At 36.0% G+C, this 22734-nt stretch overlaps 1 protein-coding gene across 6 annotated transcripts in view; it reads left to right on the plus strand.

Annotated features, from left to right (window-relative positions):
• The window catches only part of FAM13A (family with sequence similarity 13 member A), a 374408-nt gene that overhangs the window by 48771 nt on the left and 302903 nt on the right, over positions 1-22734 (plus strand). For all 6 annotated transcript variants that reach the window (XR_013335363.1, XM_077765111.1, XM_077765113.1 and 3 more), the window contains exons 2-3: positions 8621-8810; positions 15971-16180. Coding sequence is in view for 5 of the 6 variants with exons in the window: in XM_077765113.1 (XP_077621239.1) it covers positions 8621-8810; positions 15971-16180 (400 nt within the window). In the remaining variant the exon portion in view is untranslated. The remainder of the gene's footprint in view (positions 1-8620; positions 8811-15970; positions 16181-22734) is intronic.

The raw sequence follows: 22734 nt of genomic DNA on the forward strand, positions 1-22734 counted from the left end.
AAATGTTATTGAAATTTTGATAGAGTTTGTGTTGAATCTGTAGATCGTTTTTGGGTAATATGGACATTTTAACAATATTTTTCCCATCCATAAGCATGGATTATCCTTCCATTCATTTGTGTTTATGCTTTTTAAAAATAGAATGTTTCATGTACTTTGTTGGATTCATTATCCATGGATTGTAGCAAAGAATCATTGTTTAGATCTACAGAGCATATAGATCTTGCTAGACACTACAATATGTTTGTGTAAGGATAACTAATAAAATGCTTTGATTTTTAAAATTAATGACCTAGATTTGGAAAAACTGATTTATAGAATGCTGATTATTTCCTTGACGTAACAATACATTGAATAAATATTGAAATTCTTACAGCATTATTTGAGACTGTATATTTCCCCCCTCTCTCCTGGAAACAAAAATTGCATAGGTAGGTATTCTGAGTGAACTCCATGACGTTATCAGATTGCAAGTCTCTCTTTTTTTTTCTGTTTTCCCATCCTTAGAGCTTAGCTTCTAGCTTCTGGGTGGCTACATAGTCACAAGTTGGATACCAGGCCTCATTTCTGTGATCTAAGGAGAGAACAGGGGATATGAGGATCAGAATGAGTTGTCCTCCTTTTTAAGGATTTTTTTCTGGCGATCCTAACAACAGCCGTTTATATCTCATTGGTTAAACTTAGATATGGCCATGCGTATCTATAAGGATAATGCTTCAAAGAAGGGTGTATATTTTAACTGGGTGCTTTGTTTCCTACCCTATCAAACAAAATCGGAGTTATATTAATGGGGAAGAAGAGAAAAATGACCTTAAGCAACTATAAACTCTGCCATAATGTCTCCTCAAAGAATTGGTTACCCAAAGAGATTCTTAAAATTTTTCATCATTGACTTTTTCTGGTTGTGTGATAGGTACTTCAGCATTCATTGTATTATTAAATAGTTCTAACACTTTAGGAAGTGTTACGCATTTACTAGATGAGGACTCAATCTTGGCTTAGGTGGAATATTTTTTTTAAGATGAAGACCTAGTCTTGGTGTAGATGAAAATTTTATATGATCAATAGGCTGAATGTGATGATGATCTGGCTGCAGTACTTGTCCTTCCAGTGACCACTAAGCTGACTCTGCTGTTACGGCTCTACAGAGACCATGGGTCATCATTCTTAATGTTGCCTTTGCCCCTCTCCAAAGCTGCATTTGAGCAGAGGCTGGCATTCCTGTTGAGAAACACAAGTCAGTGGCAAAACCAGTTTTCAAAGCTAGGTACCCTAAATTCAGATAGAGTGATATCTCAGTGATCCAACCCTATCCAAATTAATGATTGTCTATGTCTCTGTGTAAGAATAATCTCACAATGTTGTTAATTTTTTAGTTGGAATTGGAAGAGAATATGTTCCTTTCCCTTCTAATTGCGCTGTCAAAATGGTGTTTGTGCTTGTTAGTAGGGAGTCTCTTTGAGAGGTCCCTGTTTTTTCCCACTTTTTATTAAAAGTATTCATAAAAGTTGGAACGATAAGAAATTAAAATTTCATATATTGTCCCCTTAAATTTGAAAAATTAGCTTTCTACTCTATTTGTGCCTGCTTTATGTTTTTCTTTGTGTGTATATACATATACATAGATACACATATATGTATATACTTTATATTCACTTTTAAAGTATTCAAAGACCTGATATTATACCCCAACTTCAGCATGCTCCTCATAAGAATAAGGAACATACTACAGGTGAAATAAATTAGATCTTACATAATATTATTCTACTTAACAACTCTTACAAAAATTTCATCTGGTATCCAACACATGCTTAGATTTCCCTATTTGTCTCAAAGAGACCAGGGTTTTGTTTGTTGGTGTTTTTTTTTTAAAAATCCAAGAACCAATCAATATTTATATGTTACATTTGAAGTTTATGTATTTTAATTCCTTTTAAATCTGGAATCAGTCTTTCCCTCATGATATTGATATTTTAAAGAGTCCAGTTGTTTGTTAGAATGTTTCTCATTCTGGATTTGTGTGGATTGTTTCTCATGGTCTTTTTCACTTATTCTTACGGCTCTTATATTTCCTGTAAACTGTTAAGTTAGATTTGGAGGCTATATTTGCATCAGTTTAAACATTTGTGGCAAGGTTACTTTACAGATGATATATCTGCATATTGTATTGACATTAAGAGCACATAATGTCAAGTCTTAATGATAAATGATGATGAATTTGATTTTTTTGAGTTAAGGTGAATATACTCAGATATCAATTATAAGGGACTTTTTCCCCCTTGCAGATCCTATGTGATCTTTGATGCTGTGAATATCCTGTTACCCAACAGCTTTTCACTTGATGTTTTAATGTCCATTGATAATCCTTGATAGGGTCACTTGTTAAATGAGTTATGGATGTTGGTGATTTTATGATTCTGTTATCCTTCCTACAATTTGGATGCAGCATTTTCTGCATGGAGGACTTTTACTAAAAAGAAAACAAAAACAAAAACAGAACCCTTCCCTCCTAAATTTCACTTTTATTTACACAGTATATTATTATCACTTATAATTGTTAATCCTGGTGCTCCACGTTTTCCATATTTGACCCATAGAAGCCTGTTTAATCAGGCCTACGGGTCTTTTTTGACACATTCTATTAGTTCTTGACCATTTTTTTTTCTTTCTGGAACAAGAGGTTTCAAGTTTATCTTGTGCTTTCCTTGCACTCCTTTTATTTGGTGGTAGAGTGGCTTTCTACTGTCCACATTCATGGTTAGATTTATTAGTCCTAGCCCCAGAGAGTTTTAAGGCCCATAGTTCCGAATATAACCAGCAATGTAATCTGATTGTTCTTCAAAGTACCTTAAAATGTTGGTACTTAAATTTTTGGAGGATTGCTTTAAAGAATTAGAAGCCGTCGATTTCAGTAGTGTCAAACTGATTTTTGTATTAAGCTCTACAAACAAAGCTTCATGTAGTGTTGTCCCCTTTGGGCTCATAGAACCACCAATGTTTAAGGTTCTGGAAATAAAGTATCGTGTCATAGTCAAGAGCTCAAGCGCTAGAGCCAGAAAACCTTGGGGTTACATTCCCGAGCACTTACTAGTTCTGTAAACTTAGGCAAGTTCCTTTTTCTTTGTGCCTTAATTTACTTGTCCCATTGGGAATAGTAAATGTGCCTACTGATACAGTTAAGATTTAGAGATGTTAATTTTAAAGTACTTATGACAGAGCAGCCATAAAATCAGCACCCAGTAAATGTTAGTTATTATAAAATCAAGGTTTCTGAAACTCAGCCCATTCACAGGATTGATGAAAGTATTCTCTTTTCAGGTTCTAATAAAAATGTTGATGTTGTTTCTGAGCATATCTGACTTTATTTTAGGGTGACCAAGAAACTTGTAAATAATACTATGTTCCTATTTCACAGGAATAGGAATTTTCTCATTTCTAACAAGGGCACTAAACTGTTCAGCATGTGCTTTTTTTTCTCACTACTTCTTGTGTGGAGGCAGAATTAAGCATCTGTCTTTGGGACTCAGATTGCCTTAGTGTGACTTTTAGCTACACTACATCCTTGATGTGACCTAGAACACACTGCTTAGATCCTCTGTGCCTCTGAAATGGGGATTACGGAAGGCTCTTCTTTTCTAGTGTTTCTTTACTAGGGTGTTAATAAGTGAAACTATCTGAAGTATCTGAAGCCATAACTGACACAGTCCAAAAACTCATTCCATATAAATTAGCCATTATTCTCCTTCTGATTTTCTCTTTCCTAAAATCCTGGTTTTTCTATATGGTCTGAGGATTCTTTTATTTTTTCCAAAATACTTTTATCAGTTGGAGGTGTGTGTGTGTGTGTGTGTGTGTGCACACGCACGCACGCGCGTGTATGTGTGTGTGTGAGAACAGAAATGGAGTTTGGCTACCTTAAGCACAAAGAAACTTTACTGGAAAGTCCTGGAGTGGCTCCCCACATGGAGGGAACAGCTGAAGCACCAGTGTCAGGGCAACTCCAACAATGCAGGTGGCAAGAGTTAATCCCATGGCTAATTAACATCTTGTGAGAGAACTGCAGCTGGAACCATTTAGCTTCAGCCTTTTTCTGTGCTTGTGACAGTCCACTCAGGACTCAGTGGCCTGGAAGAGGAAAAGGTCTAATTGACCTGGTAGGGAGCCTGAGTCCAGTTCTTGCTAACAGAGTAGGGTAGTCCTTTTCAGTGGCAGTCCCTACAAAGTTACTTACAACAAGGCTGTAGTCATTCCCCAAAAGACAGGATATATTACTACAAAAAAGAGGGAAGTGAAGACCGGGTGAACCCAAACCAATAAATACTTGCTGCAGTCCCAGCATGTTCATTTTGTTGGCTATCTAACTTACTTTTTGGTTAAAAAAAATAAAAGATAAAATAGATCACCAACTCTTAATTTTAAAAATGAATATTGGTATAAAATTCAAGAGAAATGGGCTCTAATTTCAGCCCTTTTTCACGGAGTGCACCACAGGTTTTTAGATTCTGGTTTCTTTATTCCGAAGGTGATGGTATAAGCACTCAATGACCCATAAAGATTGTTCCAGCAGTAAAATCCCAAAGTTCCCTGTCTTTTTAAATGTAGGAACCTATTGACTTTTACACATATACATAAATACACCCCATCAAGTCTAGCTTCCAAATTCAAGTGATGAATAGGAATATACACAAACCAAAGTTTAAACAGTTAACGTTAACTCTGAATACCTCAATTGGTAATTGTTATTTTTAGCTTTTATTAAATCAAGAAAGGTAAGAGGTATGTTTCAAAAGCTGAAATTCCATAGATATTGACATTTATAAAGATATCATTGTCTAAGAGTAGAAAATAATTTCAGTTTAAATAGAATTAATCATAAATAATCTTATTTCTACAGATATTTAATTTTTCCATAACCAAGGGACTGAATATTCCTTACTTACCAGAGGGCTAATTATATTTATTATAAGCTGTTGTATATTTTTTAACACTTTAGGTATAAACTACTAAAGTAGTATAGTAGTTTAGGCCTAAACTACATATTGGTTCCTACCTGCTGTTTTCTTCACCAGCTAGGCTAGATGAGCAAGATTTTATAGTTATGTATTTTTGGTCACTTGAGGAATTGATTCTGATGACTTGGGAAATGCAGCTATTTTGTTTCATTGTGGGTTTTTTTAAACAATGTTTTTTAAATGTTAACCTGAATTACAATACCAATTAAAAACAATCATCATAGGTTCCTTTATTATAACTTTCTGTGTAGTATGGCTCTATATTGAGTAAACAGGTAGTTTCACTTGCAGTCACTTCACCATCTGTGAGGTCAGTTGCCTGTCTCTTAGTTGAAAACTTTCTAATCTATAATACCAAGATTGCCTATCTACACTGTCTACTAACAGGAAATCCAACATATGGTCTGTAGTTCTAAGTAAAGGACAGAATGAAGAGCATGGATTGTTAGCAGAAAGAGCATTAATCCAAGATATTAAACATAGACCGGATTTCTAAGGAAACTTTGACTTTCTAATAAAAACTTAAGGAATTCTTATACATATATACAAAATTATTTTAAGTTTGTTTATTTTGAGAGAGTATGTGAACTGGGGAGGAACAGAGAGAGAATCCCACACAGGCTCCATGCTGTCAGCACAGAGCCCAACACGAGGCTCAAACTCACAAACCACGAGATCATGACCTGAGCTGAAATCAAGAGTTGGACGCTTAACCGACTGAGCCACCTGGGTGCCCCTATACAATTTTTTTATCATTCAGAAGTCATTCTTCCATATTTTTAGGAGATGAGAAATAGAATGATTAGATCATCAGACTACCAACCAAACAGAAGTTGACCACGATGCCTTCTTAAACAGCAAATTTGAGTCTAGACACACATTGGATATAGAAATAAGCAAGTAAATCTTCATTTTTTTTAAAAGAAGAAATCAGAATAATGTCCTGGAAGAAGAATGATGATGATGGTGGTGGTGGTGATGATTTATAATAAATAATCCCTACTTACTGAGTGTTCCACATACCCTCTCATTCCTTTATGTATATGAATTCAATTAAATGTCCTAGATTCCTATGAGATAGGAACTCTTAGTATCACCGTTTCATAAATGGGGAGATAGGCGCACCGGTCGAGTGGCTTTTCCAAGGTTCACAGCTAACTAGAGCAGAAGAAGACTAGAAACAGGAAGCTTGGTTCACAGTGCATGCTTTAAAACACTAAGCTGTATTGTCTCTGTAAGAAGATAAAATAAAAGATAAAATGTGTATGATTTAACCTTATGTTGTCAGCTATTTTCAGTGCTACATATTGAGAGTATTTTTACAGTTTCATGAATACTGGTTACTTTTTTGGCTTTTTGGTCACCAGATATACCTGGATGACTGAAATTACTCATATGTTCAGTTGAAGGAGATTGATAGGTTTTTAATCCACACAAAATTATTAGCTGTTACAAATTTGGCTTAGTAAGTTCATAATTTCCTTGGTACAGAGATTATATTAATTGCCCATACTACTACTCTATAGTAGCTAGCTATCTGTATTAATACTAAATCTCTATTGTAACTTTACATTTGCTGAATTTTCAACTAGAAAAATCTGGCTTTCAAATATGAATGTTTATAGCAGCACTGTCAACAATATTTATTGACAAATTATAGAAAGACTCCAAATATCCATCAACTGATGAATAGATAAAGAAGATGTAGTATAAATATACAATGGAATACTACTTGGCAATCAAAAAGAATGAAATCTTGCATTTGCAATAATGTGGATGTAACTAGAGTGTGTTATGCTAAGTGAAATAAGTCAAAGACAAGTATCCTATGATTTCATTCATATATGGAATTTAAGAAACAGACGAACACAGGGAAAGGAAAAGAAAAATAAGATAAAAAACGGGGGCAAACCATAAGAGACTTAAGATTATTTTTTTAAATATTTATTTTTGAGAGAGAGAGAGAGAGCGAGAGAGAATATCTGAAGCAGGCTATGGGCTCTGAGGTGTCAGCACAGAGCCTGATGTGGATCTTGAACTCATGAACCCTGAGATCATGACCTGAGCCAAAGTCAGACACATAACCAATTGAGCCACCCAGGTGCCCATATAAGTGACTCTTAAATACAGAGAACAAACTGAGGATTGCTGGAGGAGTGTTGGGTGGGGAGACGGGCCACATGGGTGATGGGCATTAGGAAGGGCGCTTGTTAGTATGAGCACTGGGTGTCATATGTAGACGATGAATCACTGGCTTCTCCTGAAACCAATACTACACTGTATGTTAACTAACTTGTATTTAAATAAATTTTTTAAAAAGATGCACATATCTCAATGGAAATTGGTTTAATTCTGTACGAGATTCAAATTGAGAATACAGGGACCCTACTCAAAATCAGGATTGTAGAATTAACTTTGTGTCATTATTCAGGTTATACAGTATATAGGATTTGTAGTAGTAAGTTACTATAATTACATACAACCTACACTAGGACATTAACATGAATCTAATGCCTTAGAGGAGGATGACACTCTCTTACCAGCTCTGTGACTTGTGCCAGACTACTTAACTCTGATCTTTGCTTCCTCAATTCTAAACTGGAGGTAAAGTTTTTACTTTTGGATACTAATGAGCTTGCATTTACAACATTTACACTTTGGTTGGTTGCCACATTCATTCTCAAAGAGTGAAAGTTTCCCCCAATCTGCTTCCTTTGTCCCCAAACAAAATGGCTTGCATTTTTCCAGATTTTCAGTGTTTAGACTTACAGACACTTAACATTTATATAGTGCACATGCTTTAAAAAGGAAATCCCTCAGTTATAAAAGATAAATTTTAATATAGTTTAATATAACACTAGAAATCTAGAAATAGATTTCTATTAAGAGGAAGAAACAAATTTGTATGGAATTTTCATTGTGGTGATAACTTGAATTAAACATAAGCTGCATTTTTTATTTATAATATTCATAGTCTTGTTGAAAATGTTTAATTGTGACTCCCTGAAACGTTGCTGTTTCATAGAATATTTTGAACTTCAGTGAGAAATGGGGCTGATTTTATGTGCCAAAAAATACTGATGCGATACATTCACAGATATAATTAAAAGAAACAAATGTTCACTATACCTAAATACATTTTTTTCTGAGTCTCCAAGTTAAAGCTACCTTAAAATGACCTCTAGATACATTTTCATCTTTAGAATCTCTTATTATCCTAGGATCTGCATGGAGTTTTAATGATCTCAAAAATGTTTTACTTTCCTGATAACCAGGTACTTCTGAGTCCCACCCCTTGGTTACTGTAGTAATCTGTCTTAGATACTGCAGTGTATCGCTCCCGCCCTTAGCTACAGTTAAGTTGTGGCTTTAGGTTTCTCATTACTTTTCATTCCTTTTAACCATTCTATCAGTATGGGCCATTCATAGCACGGAGCCACATGTGAGAGATGTTAGTAGTTCTGATTGGAGTCAAAGTAAAAAATAAGTAAATACCTTCACTCTAGGTCTCCAGACACTTCTGTTTCAATTCAGGTGTTTCTCCTGTTACCATGCAACCTCCTGTGGTAAATATGACTGACTGCTCTTTTTTCTTATGCTCTTTTAAGCAAAGTAAAGCAGCGGTTCGGCTGAAAGAAGACATGAAAAAGATAGTGGCAGTACCACTGAATGAGCAGAGGAGTTCCACATATAAAAAGTTATTTGGAGTCAGTCTACAAGAGCTTCAGCAGCAGGGGCTCGCTGAGAACGGCATTCCAACAATAGTGGAGAGTATAGTGGAGTACTTGACAAAACATGGTAAGTTACGTTTTAATTCTGGTGTTTTCAGAGTTCTCGTATACAAGAAGAATGTTTTTGTGTGAACTACTTCACCGTGTATTAGAATAGTCCTAAAACACCTTAATTAGGATATCAAATAATGTAATGTACCTTTTCCTTTAAAAAGGACATTAAGAGCATTATTACTGCTTAATATTATATTGACAGTACTATTCAGTTTATCATGAACCAATTTAACCATTGAGATTTCTAGTTTGGAATGATTCCTAGTTTTGAGTTCTAAAATACACTGTTCTAATATTAATAGTGACTTCTCTTGATGCATTGAATTCCAACTGATGCTAATTTTTAGTGTAACAACAGTTGTGGGGTATCTTTATCAGCTGAGGCTATTCATGAACTTGATGCTTTAATTGCTTTCATAAGCTCAGTACACACTTTTAAAAATATGATATATAGTCTATTATGGAGAGTCATTTACTTTTGAAATGATACAATTAAGCATGTAAAACAATTGGAGAATACCATAGGTCTTTGAATGATAAAAAGATAAATCTCCTTGTTACTGAGAGCTATCTTACAGCTTTTTAAATGAATTTATTTAAACTAGGACTTAAAAACCTGGATAAGTAGAGAGAAATTCTTTCATATCCTCGATATTCATGCTTTTCAAGTGAGGCCACTATTATGGGAAAACCCCAAACTACATAATAAGTATCAATAAGCTTTGGAAGTTTTGAGAAGGAAATATTCTGAGGGAAATGCAGGGGGATTTTCATTATTTTCTACACTGAAGCAACATTTCTATGTGAAAGACTCACTGCAGAGTAGAGCTGAAACTTCGTTGGAAAGGTAAAACTTGAGACTTCAGAGGTGTTTTGTACTTTGTGCAGTTTGCTTCCTTATCTTCCCATGATTACAAGTACCCCCCACCCCACCCCCAAGAAAGAGACTTCATTGGGAATACGTGAGAAGCACAGTGTATCTGTTCCTTTGTAGGAACGTGAATCAACTTGTGACAGGAATGGTATGGCACATAGTTCAGACCTCAGAAGGTCAGGTGTTTTGTGTTAACTGAAAAACAACTATTTGCCCAGATTACTAGGTATGTAGATACCAAAATGATATTCTTTTCTGAAAACTGAAGAGCCAGGTTTGCATTTTTACTTTATAGGAGCTATCTCTGTATTTTAGAGGATGATAAGCTACAGACAGGTAAGATTCTTAGCGAATAGCTCTGGGTTTATTCCAAAACTTTAAACAGGTTAAACAGAAAAGGTGTTGTATACAGCATGGCAGGATGATGGGGACCTCAGCCTAAGGCTCTTGAAGCCGGATTATATTAATTTAGAACTTTGAAGAAGTCAAAAACACTCAGTATTGAGTAAAAACATATCCTACTGATTTAGATACAAATGGATCTCTACATAATTCATTTAATCTCTTAAATAAGGTTGAGTATTACTCGTTTGGATACAAAGTGTGACTACTTAAAATATTTTGGTTTTGGCGTAGTCAGTGCTTTGATCTTTCATCCAACAACGACTAATAGCCTCTCAGGGTTATCTTATGTAATAATCACTTTTGTTTTTAATTTAAAAAATTGTTGAATTGTTAATATACTTATATAGTACAAAATACAGGAGGATATACAATTAAAAATCTCTTCCTCCAAAACCTGTCCCCTGATTATTCATTATCAGTATTACTTTCTGGTAACCGTATTCCTTCACTAGTGTCTTATATATACTTAGGAAGCTATTTTATGAATATATAATCATATATGCATATCTTTTTTCCCTTTAAACCTGAATATAACATACCATCCATACAGTTATAAATCTTTTTAAAAACTCAGTTAACAGTATATTGTGGAGATCTTTCTGTATTGCATAAAAAGCTTTACTCATGTAATTCTTTTTTTCCCTTGCACAGTGTTTGACTATACATATGAATTATTTAAGCAGTCATGCTGATGAATATTGAATTGTATTCAGTCTTTTGCTGTCTGTAAACAGTGATTCAGCGACCAACCTTTAACATGTGTCATTTCAAGCACTATGAGTGTATCTGTAGACTATTGGGTCAAAGGATATGTGCATTTATGATCAACTCTAGAAGAGTTGAACCAGTTAAATTCACAGCATCACTGTATGAAAATTTTGGCAAAATTTGAATTAAGAATTATATCTCTTCTTACCCATAGTTCTGCCTGAACTGGGTGTATTCAAGTAATGCAAACTAAACATTTTAAAGGGCTAAGTCAGTCATTCTTAATTAGAAATATAGAAAACCTATTCTTTTTTAATTTAAAAAAATTATTTATTTTTGAGAGACAGAGAGACAGAGCATGAGCAGAGGAGGGCAGAAAGAGAGGGAGACACAGAACCTGAAGCAGGCTTCAGGCTCCGAGCTCTTAGCCCAGAGCCTGATGCGGAGCTCGAACTCCCAAAATGCAAGATCATGACCTGAGCTGAAGTCGGCCACTTAACCCACTGAGCCACCCAGCCGCCCCTAGAAAATCTATTCTTAACTGGAAATGGGAAATAGAATCCCTAGTGGAATCTTTGCACATCCATGGAATCCGAATCTTGGCTTGGCAAGCTAAGGTAGGCAGGGCACCTACTCTCTGTTTTGAAAGGCGATATAGTTAATTACTATGTAGACAAACCAGAAGGTCTTTATTGTGTATGAAACTACCATGTTAATAAACCAAAAACCTTGTATAAGTTTGGAGGGTAGTATGAAGTTTGTGAGCAAGATACTTCAGTTATTTTCATTAATTATTTTGTATTTTTTTATGTCAAGAGATACTTATTGTGCATCTGTGTATTACTGTGCACCTGTCATGCAGAATACAATATGCTCTCTGCCAGGTATCAGATGTCGGGATGATGGGTCATATCATTTAAGCCTAGGTAGATACTGGGGTCATACTTTGATGTTTAATATAAATATAAACCCTTAACAACTTGAGGGAAAACTCTTTGTTATAAAAGAATTTTAGGACAGAAAGGGTTTAAGGTTTATAGGAAGGACTTTTAAAAAGACTGTGAAGTTTTTTTTCTTTACATATTTTTTCTTTATAAAAAAATTTTCCCATTGGAAGGAAAATCTTACAAGTTATGAGGCATATCATCTTCACACTATTTTAAAGTAACTCATTTTGTTGACAATGTTCCTGGATTCCTACAGCATAAAGATACTGTGGGATGTACCATTTTAAGTAGTATAGGACTGTCCACTTGCCACCAGGTGGCAGAATATGTTCATGTATTGGCCTACTATTTCTGGATCAAAGTGTGCCAGTTAAGCAAATTGTGTCTTATGGCACACTTAGTTTCTAACAATGTATGCATACTATTTTGAAATAAATACCTCAGTTGTACAGAAAATTGACTGTCAATGGTAGAGACACTATTTAGTTTATGTAATTCTTTCATTTTTAAACCAATTATTAAATTGTTGTTTCATGGTGTTTAACCAATAACTCCTGAAATTGCATATAAGGGAATCCCAGAAATAAAGGAGGGTAACCTCACAAAGCCTTATAAACATCTCCTTCCTCTGGACGTTTATTTTAAAATCATCATTTCCTAAAAATTTAGAGTAGGGAAATTGAAAGATTTTATAGTCTGGTAAGTCTCATGGGTGTTGGATATATCATAAATCCATAAGGGCTTTAAGAAACTATGAATTCTTTTTCCCAGAGTATAATAGAGCCATGTCCAGAGGTAAATTGTCTCTAGTTGAAAATCACTGGGTATAAGAATTGTTTGGGTGAGAGATGTTTTGAGGGGAGAGGGTTATACAAATAAATGGAATAGAGACAGAAAAAAGAATAACTGAGAAGCATTAATTTCAGTGATTTCCATTTATACCTTATCTCTCCACCAGTAAAAGCCAGTGGGATAGAGACCTTGAAAACCAAAGCCAGTTCTTGGAGCTGTGTAGTTATTTTGGAATAACTGGAAATATTTATTTGAGGGAAGGGTCAAAAAGCCTTATTGGAAAAGAAAACCTAAGGTCAAAGCTAGAAAAACACTGTGAAATCAGGTCCAAGAAGCATTTGCTGGCCAAAAACAAGCTGAGGAGCTGGGTAGATACAGGACTGGGATGCATAATTCTAAATTTTCATAATTTGGGTCTTGGGATGGGATTCTTGTTTGGGGGTGCTATCTGCTTGATGGCAGTACATATTTGTGAAGTTATAGATAAAGCTGGTAGAATGGGGGAAATAGACCTTGAAAGCTTTAAAAATGAGTTAAACAGGAAGTCTCTCAATAACTGATATTCTGCAATATTAAAGAGCATGGCATATCATAGTAGTTATCTGTTGCTGTGTAACAGATTGCCCCCAAACACAGTAGCTTTAAAACCCCACTGTTCATTATCTCAGTTTCTGTGGGTCAGGAATCTGGGCACAGTTAAGTTGTGTTTTCTGTCTTAGGGTCTCTCATAAGGTTGCAGTCATAATAGTACTTGACTAGGGGAAGGTTCACATCCAAGGTCATTCACGTGGTTCTTAGCAAGATTCAGTTCCTTGTGGACTGTTGACCTGAGGGTCTCAGTTACTCACTGGCTGCTGTCCAGAAACCGCCCTCAGTTCCTTGCCACGTGGACCTCTTCATAAGATAGCTAACAAAATAAAAAGCAGCTGACTCATCAGAGTGAGCAAGCCAGCAAAGCCAGAGAGAGAGAAAGAGAGAGAGAGAGAGAGCGCACAATAAGATGAAGTTCAGCCTTTTATAACCTAACTTCAAAAGCAATATTAGAACCTAAACATAATTTTTTGTTATATTCTGTTAGAAGCAAGTCATTAGATCCAGATCACAGGCAAGGGGAAGGGATTACATATGGGTGTGGAAACCAGGAGACAGGCATCACTAGGATGATTTGAGAAGCTGTCTACCACAGAGACTGACTGCTTTCTCCTCTCATTACATAGTGCCCTGGTCATAGTGGTTGTTAAAATACTTTACATGTCCTCTCTGGTTTCCCAAACTTTTGTCAAAATTGGAGCTAAAATTTACATAAACTTTTCATATCCAAATTTATATAGTATATACACACATATGTATGTATATACACACACATATGTGCATATATGGGCACCTGGGTGGCTCAGTTGGTTAAGCATCAGACTTTGGCTCAGGTCATGATCTCATGGTTCCTGAGTTTGAGCCCCATGTTGGGCTCTGGCCTGACAGCCCTGCTTCAGATTCTGTGTCTCCCCTTATCTTTGCTCCTCCCCTGCTTGCACTTCATCTCACTCTGTCTCTTAAAAATAAACATTGAAAAAGTTAGTTAAAAAATAAGAAAATTAATGTAAACATCTTACCAGTCTATGAACTCTGTAAGGATAATGGTAGTGTTTGAATTTCTTTTTCAAAGTTTTTTTTTAAGTTTCTTAATAAAGTGCCAAGTATTCATTAAATATTGAGCCCAAGGGTTCATAAAATTTTTTTATCAAATTACAAATTAAAATGAAATTAGCTTTCTTCTTTTTCTTTAGAAAGAGCAATACAATTAGGTAAGAAAGACAAAAGCGGATATAAACAAACAGCTCGCATCTGAATAATTCTAATGGGCTTCAGTGCCCTAAGGCATCATTAAACTCTCAAAAGAACAGTGGCCAGTTACGTCCTTGGCTTGCTCTTTACTGGAAAGATTATTTCTTACACCTTCAGCATGCCTCCACAGGCTGCCTTACGTTCTTATATAGTGTTCTGTCTCCTTAAACCCCAGTACACTGAGCTGGAAATCATTACCTTTCACCTGAACCGGCTACCCCCATTTCATCTTATGCTTTACAGGGCTTTTTCCTGAATTCCTAGTTTTTAAACCTTAAAATTACCTTTCAACTCTTCCTCTTCCTTACTTCCTTTTTGTATGAAGTTACCAAAGCATCTTTTTTCTCTACTTTTCACTTCCTTCCCACCAGAATCCGTCTTATTGCCTTAGAATAGAATGTGGTTCCCAAAGGCAAGCTTTCTGCCCTTTCCATCCTCTACTTAGCTAGCAAGATCTTCCTTAACCTTTGATTATATCATGTTCCCCCTACTCCTTAATGCTCCCATGATAAAGTTGTAGCTTGTTTTTCAAGTAGGCTCTATGCCCAGTGTGGGGCTCAATCTCATGACCCTGAGATCAAGGGTCACATGTACTACCAGCTGAGCTAGCCAGGAGCCTCAAGTGTTCACTCTTGAACTTGACATTTGTGGCTCTATCCTATTTCTTCCATTTTATTACCCCTATCACTCTTTGATCTAAAGACTCCACATTTTCATGTGTTTATCTTCCTTAATGTTGTACTGTCTCTGCAATTCATTTATTTGTTCTTCTTTGTCAGGGATGAATCACAGTTTTCTGTGTCCTGCTGCTTACCCCTTTGGGGCCCCTTTTTAAGAAAAAATACAAAATTAAGAATACAGAATTAGACACAGCATTTGAAAAGATCTAAATATATGAGGAGCCCTGAAGCTTAAAGTGTATTAGCTTCACAGTTCATCAGCCCGTCTTCCTATCTTCTTTATGCTTTTGCCAAAGATGGTGCCCAGCGACCAGACTCTTACGGAGGCTTCTCTGCTGCCCCAGCCAACAATAAGATCCCCCATCAATTGGCTGACAGCAAGGGTCTTCTCTTATATTACTTTATAGTCTCAGTGTTATCCTCTGAATTTACAAAAAAAAACAAAAACAAAAACCCTCTTCTTATTTATTACAAAGATAATCAATACAGTTAAGTTTCTTACATACATGTTAGTGGTTTTTTTTTTGTTTTTGTTTTTGTTTTTACATAGTTGTTTTCAAAATGCTGAGGTGCTGCTGGAGCCCAGGGTAAGTTTCTGTTACATACTACAGAAGATTATAAATGCAATTTTTTTTTGTAGAATAGCATTTGTTCTATGTTTCTATGTGTATGAAACTTATTTTCAACAGTCTGCTTTTATAACAATGCTATATGATCTTTTTAGTTGATACATAGTAGATTTGAAAATTTATTATCCTAGCAAAGCATCTTTATAAAATGTGAACATCTTCCAGTATGTGATAATTATTTGGAAAACCGTATACTGAAATTTATTTTGTTGTTTTTGTTGTTACCGTTCTTTAGAGTTAGTGTCTGTTTCTGAGAAATCTCTATTATTTTCTGTGTGTCTGCTCCCCTGTTCCAGGACTCACCCAGGAAGGCCTTTTTAGGGTGAATGGCAACGTAAAGGTGGTAGAACAGCTCCGATGGAAGTTTGAGAGTGGAGTGCCCGTGGAGCTCGGGAAAGATGGGGATGTCTGCTCGGCAGCCAGTCTGTTAAAGCTCTTCCTGAGGGAGCTGCCAGAGAGCGTGATCACCTCGGCATTGCACCCCCGATTCATTCAACTCTTCCAGGGTTAGTGCGTTAAAAACATCCACTTCACACAGCATTATTTTTCAGTTAAAACTAAGCCTTTAAATATTAAACACCTAAATGGTAAATATTAAGATAAGCTTTTAAATATTAGTGGTTTCTCCACAACCACCATTTTTCTCTTTTACTCTAGGCTCTTATTTTCTACTCTAAAATAATACTAAATTGAATATGAAATGCCTCTACTAAGTGTAATTTCTGAGACTCTTGGCATATGAATACTTAACTAATACTGAAAAACCCTAAGGTTTGTGAGCCAGAGAAATTCTTTTCTGACTAGTGGCTATCATAGAGGGAGTGGGAGTAAGGCATTAAATTCTGTAGGAGATATTGATTAAGTTATATTTCGTTAGTGACCTTTGAGACTAGAAGGTCAGTAGTGGGCTGTTTCTTGCCTAAGCAAGAATGAGTCCTAAAGCAATTGTGTTCCTTTTACACAAATGAAGGAAAATAGGTTTTTGATTGCATGATGAAGTGATTTTAAGTGAGGAAAGTTTATTTTTAAAGGTAGTAACTGTAGGCATAATCATTATTTAGTTCTCCCTCCTAAATATAGTAAGAACAATGATTTAGTCTTGAAAAGCCATTTTTTGCCTTGTTTTTTCAAGTTAGAGAGAAAAAGAGAATATATATTTATAGGAGTGTTAATTGCCAGATTAAAGAGGATGTTACTTAAAACCACATTCCTCTAAAGTAGCAGAGTAATTATTCTCACGTAGTACATATACTAAACAATGGGTATGCCAGAAGGCCATGTCGCATGTTGTATTTTATTTGAAAAATCGTAATTATATATGAAAGTAAAAATTGCAGAACCATTTGTTCTGTATTTTAGTATTTTAAGCTTTCTATATCAGTAAGTGAAAGTAAGTGACATGTTAGAGGCTTGTTCATTAAAAACTGAACTTTTTCATGTTTACATATATGAAGATTTCAAGAGGGTAAACATTGCTCCCTAAATGATTCTGGTAAGGAATATATTATCCTTGTCATGAAGATATTAAATTTTAAAATAAATTTCTAAAAATAAATTAAAAATGTGTTAGTTGAAGATTTAAATATGTGCTTCATACAAAATAATATATATTATTAAGAATCTTTATTAATATTATGTCTTAATATTAGGTACTAATATTAACACTTGTGAACTTTGAAAGGTTTTATCACGTTTCTTAGAGTAGCTTACATTCGATAAGGAGAATGCACTGTTTTATTTTTATTAATTACATTGTAGAAATATTTTGTAATAATTTAGGTCTTCTTTGTAAATTATCTTCTCATTCATTACCTCTTTCCCTGATGGCCAAAAAATTTAATTTGCACCATAAAAAACAAGTACTCTCATTCTAAACTTAAGACTGGTTATATACTCCAGTGGTTGTGTGATTATGCACAACTAATCAATTTTAAATGGGGCAGAGACACTAACATTTGCCTTAGTGGTGGTAGTCTCTCATTTCCTGAAAACCTCTGGGGCTACATCTGATAGGTTCAATAAAGGAAGTATTCATGAAAGTACCTACAAGCATAAGCTGCTAAGTGAGGGGAGGGAATAAAGTATGCTTCAGATATCAGACAGTATAGCCTCTTGAAAATAAATTTTTCTTTCCTAATTCAGGTAAGAAAAAAAGATCTGTGGTGCTTCTGTTGATTTCTTCTGTATGTGGTATTGTTAGAGTAGAGGGTATATGTGACAACAGGTCACTCAAAAGCTGGAAGTGACAAGGCTCTTTATGGACTCCCTAAAGGCAGATGTTACACTTGGCCAGTTACAGTCTCCTCTCCCCTTTTTTACTAGATGTTAATATATTAAAATATATATATATTTTGAGAAAACCTCCTTAGTAAAGACTACCCTGCTTTTATATTTCAGTCCTCGTAACAACAGTTTAAGTAGTTTTTAGATTCTGTCACAACCCTATGCGAGATTTCTTTTTTTTAAAATGTTATTAAGGACCTTTGAATTTTATCCTGTGTGAAGAGGAAGCTATTGGATCCTTGAATATACTTAGTTTCCCAAATCAAGATCCTCTCTTTCATGCTTTATGGAATTGTAGAGCCTCAACTAGGTGGTTTTTTTTCAGACATTTAAGCTAAACCAACACTTGCATTGAGGATAGTCTGAATGCTGCGTGTGAGCCTCCTTGCTGCTCTAGATTGTCTTTTGATCATGTAAACCAACAGTGACCTCTGTGTGGAAGAACACCATTGAGATTCTTTCACTGATAACAGATTTTCAACTTTAGACTTGACTGAAGTCTAAAGTTCTGAGATTGTATTTTTAGTTAGCATACCAATATTTCTGCATACCAAATGCAAAAGCTTCCATCTAAAGTTGATGCCTGCCAGAACCTTTTGCTTGAGTCAAAGCCCCAGTTTAGACAATTCACACTGAAGAGACACTGTAAAGGACTTCAGTGATCCTCCTTTCCTGTTGCCGTGTTAAACTTCCCTCCACTGTGACAACTCCCTTTTCTTGATTGAGGTTTCAGCTTAATTGTCTCAGCTTGGCAGTGTTTCATATTTTTTGATCTGTTATCCTTATCTTGGTGGGCCAGTAACATATTTTTTATTTTAACAATCTCAGCTATGTTTTGGGAATAGATGTTGATTATAAACAATAAAGAGGTTTCAGGATAGCATTCATTTCATTTAGGATCAACTAGAAACCCTTTTATTTGAAAGTTCCCTATTGAAAATCTTCCGTAATATAAATGTATCTCCATCTCAGAACAAATGTTTTTTTTTTCATACTTGTTGAGGTGGAATTGGATCAGTCCATCAATATTTATTTGGTACCTCCTACTTACATACAGGATGAGACCAAGAAATAAAAGATTAAACATCCTGAGTTCAAGGAGTGTGTGATTTGAGGAGGTAGAATGTGGTATACATTCTACAGTTCTTCAAATGAGTATTAAGAACATCCTATGGGGTGCCTGGGTGGCTCAGTTGGTTGAGCATCCAACTTCAACTCAGGTCATGATCTCATGGTTTGTGAGTTTGAGGCCCTCGTCAGGCTCTGTGCTGACAACTCAGAGCCTAGAGCCTACTTCAGATTCTGTGTCTTCCTCTCTCTCTGCCCTTCCCTGTTCATGGTTGTGTGTGCTCTCTCTCTCTCTCTCAAAAATAAACAAACATTAAAAACAATTAAAAATAAAACATCCGGTCAGTGGTAATAAGAAGAGAGGGGAAATCAATCTGGATTATGGTGGTCAGAGAACACTTTGTGAAAAAAGTAATTTGGGGGGCATAAGATGACTTTGGATGGTGAGGAAAATCATCTAGGCAAGGAAAAGAGCATGGACACAAAAACATTGTCAGTGGAAATGGGAAATGTCTGACAGAGCTGTCAGTAGGCAGCTACAGGAGATTAGCAAATGATATTACTTAAAAACTAGAATGAGACTAGATGGTAGAGTCTATTGAATGTTAGGTTAAGGAATTAAAATTAACCTACAAATAGTAAATTTTTGAAGAAAAAAGTCATAAGATGGAAGCAGTATTTTAAGAGATGCTATGTAGGATGGGTGGATGGGAAGAAGCTGAGTACAGGGAGAACATCTAGAAGACTGGCAGAAACTGAGGTCTCAGTCCTAAGGACCTGTATCTGACAAATAGAATTTTTAATTGAGGTAAATATATGTAATATAAAATTGACTATCCACTTTTACATGCACACCTCAGTGGCGTTAAGTAACATTCCTATCCATCTCCAGAACTTTCTCAACATCCCAGCAGAAACTGGTAATGGAATTTTAAAGAAAACATAAACAGAACAGGGTGGCCAATAGATAATGAGATTGAGATTAAGAAAGGAGTCAAAGGTAACCCAAAAGTCTTGAGTTTATGCGACTTGAAGAACGAGAAGGGTAGTGTGGTGGCTGGACCCTGATACCCATACCTCTGAGGAGGGCCACAGGACCAGAAGATCAGGTTGTCACACTGTTGTGAATAGAAATTAATAAATCAGGAAGAAAGTTTTAAGACTAGGGCGAAATAGTACCAGGGAGAGCTCCCTACTAATTCAGTGCTTTGAGGAGATCCAAGGCAACTGTTGTTTGTTTTTTTTGTTTTGTTTTTGTCTTCAGTAATTCAGTCTTTTCTGTCTGTAGCAAGGGTGGGACCTTTACTTATCAAAATGCTTCGGCCTGTCAGACCTGATCTTTTGTCCTAAAAGGAAGCCTAGTCATGAACTTTCTAGGAACATTTAGTGGCTGACTAATGCTCTTTCCCTATCTCCAGGTAGATCTGGGACTTAAGCCAAAGACTCAAATGCTATTAGCTTGGTAGATTCTGGTGATCTCTTTATTGTCTATCTCAGATCCAGTTATTGCTGTTGAAGAAGGGAGAAAGATCCTGATGTGGCTTCTTGACAATTGGTCCATTAATAACAGATAATGAGAGTCACAAGAGGAAGGTAATTATGGGGCCATGAAGAGGAGCTTATTTTAAATAGGTGAATAAAATGAATGTCAGTGCTTAGGAGAAGGAAATGAAGGCTGAAGATGTGAATTTCATAGTCCTCTGTGTGGACTCCTCTGGACAACAGAAATTTATTTTCTCACAGCTCTGGAAGCTGGAAGTCTAAGATCAAAGTGTCTGCTGGGGTGGTGTCTGATAAGACCTCTCTCCTTGGCTTGCAGATAATACCCTCTCGCTGTGTCCTACACAGCCTTTTCTCTGTGTGTGAACTCTCCTGGTGTCTTTTCCCTTTCTTACAAGGACACTAGCACATTGGATTAGGGTCCTGCCTTTGTGGCCTCGTTTGACCTTAATTACCTTCTGCTAAGGCCCTGTCTCTAAATACAGTCAGTTTGGGGGTTAGAGCTCCAACCCATTAATTTTATATGGACAGAGTTGAATCCATAACACTGTTTTTTTTTTTTTTAATGTATGGCAATTTGATAAGTATCTGAGTAACAAAAAGCCTATAGTGGATACTGATGAGGTGAGAAATTACTACTTATTGATGTTTTTGTCCTAGAAGTCTTAAAGGACTAGCATATCTAGAAATAACAAATGAGTTTAAAATAAACTGCTGTGGGAAAAATTTTTACCGGGGTATGTTTCCTTATATAGATAATTTCTTGTATGTTTTCTGTCTCTGCTTTAATATTTAAGAATTTGTGTCTTTCAGTGGTAATAATGCTAAGTACCTACTCAGTATTCGGTTTAATAGCTACAGATATTTACATAATTTCTTTTGATCCTAGCACCAGCTTTAATAAGGAATAGACAGTATAAACTTCATTTTGAAAAAAGAAATTCTAGTACATGGCTTAGAGCAGAAGATCTGAATCCATTCTGACTAGTTTCAAATCTCCATTTGCCTTTTGTTAGCTGCATGAATATGATCAAATGAACCTTGTTGTGCCTTAGTGATTAGCTATCTATTGCTATATAACAATTACTCCAACATTCAGTGGCTTAAAACTACAGTGATCACTTATTTTCTTTCACTGTTTGTGTGGGTTGAGAATTTAGGTGTGATTTTAGCTGCACAGTGCTGGTTCAGAGTCTGCCAGGAAATAGTGGTCCAGAGTTGTCAAGAGCTGCAATTACCGGAAGGCTTAACTGGAGCTGGAAGAGGTGCTTCCAAGGTGGTTCACTTACGTGGGTGGCAGTTTAGTGCTGGCTTTTGGTGAGAGGCCACAGCTCCTTTTTCTATAGGTCTTTCCCATTGGCTGCTGACTGGCTTCCCCCAGTATGACCAACTTGAAAAAGATGAAAGCTATCGTTTGAGTAACTGAGCCTTGGAAGACAAACAGCACCATTCGTACCATGTTCTGTTCATGAAGGTCAAGTAATGAATTTGGCCTGTATTCAAGGGGAGGGGATTTGGTGCCCTCTTTTAAAGGGATAAGTGTCAGGTTTTGTGGACATTTTAAAACCACCACTCCTAGGTTCCCTAACCTTTGAATTGAGATTATAGTAGTATTTACTTCCTGAGCTTATTGTGGAAACTAAGTTTATCCATGCAAAATTGAGAACAAAAATAAATATTTAATAAATGTCAAGCCAGTGCTTCTCATCTGTGGCAGCCCATAAGAATTACCTGGGAAGGGGTGCCTGGGTGGCTCAGTCAGTTAAGTGTCCAACTTGAACTCATCTTACGGTTTGTGGGTTCGAGCCCCGTGTGGGGCTCTGTGCTGACAGCCAGCTCAGAGCCTGGAACCTGTCTTCAGATTCTGTGTCTCCCTCTCTCTGACCCTCCCCTGCTCATGCTGTCTCTATCTCTCTCTCAAAAATAAATAAAACATTAAAAAAATTTTTTAAACCTACTAAAATAAAAAAAAGAATTACCTGGGAAGCTTCGAAAATTCCTAGAGATCAAGTCCTATCATATGACAATTAAATCATTCTCTATAAAGATGGGTTGTAGGAATCCACGTTTTTTATTGAAGTCTTCCTTCCCCATGCTTATGTCCCACTTCATCCTCAGTCTATGCCTCTACCCCTTATTTTCTTGTTTATAAGAAGGCAAGCCGTTTACTGTAGTTCCCTTCATTTCTTTACTTTCAAACTTAAAACTG

Source organism: Crocuta crocuta, unplaced genomic scaffold, assembly GCF_008692635.1.
Source record: "Crocuta crocuta isolate KB4526 unplaced genomic scaffold, BGI_CrCroc_1.0 scaffold134, whole genome shotgun sequence".
NCBI classification, from domain to species: domain Eukaryota; kingdom Metazoa; phylum Chordata; class Mammalia; order Carnivora; family Hyaenidae; genus Crocuta; species Crocuta crocuta.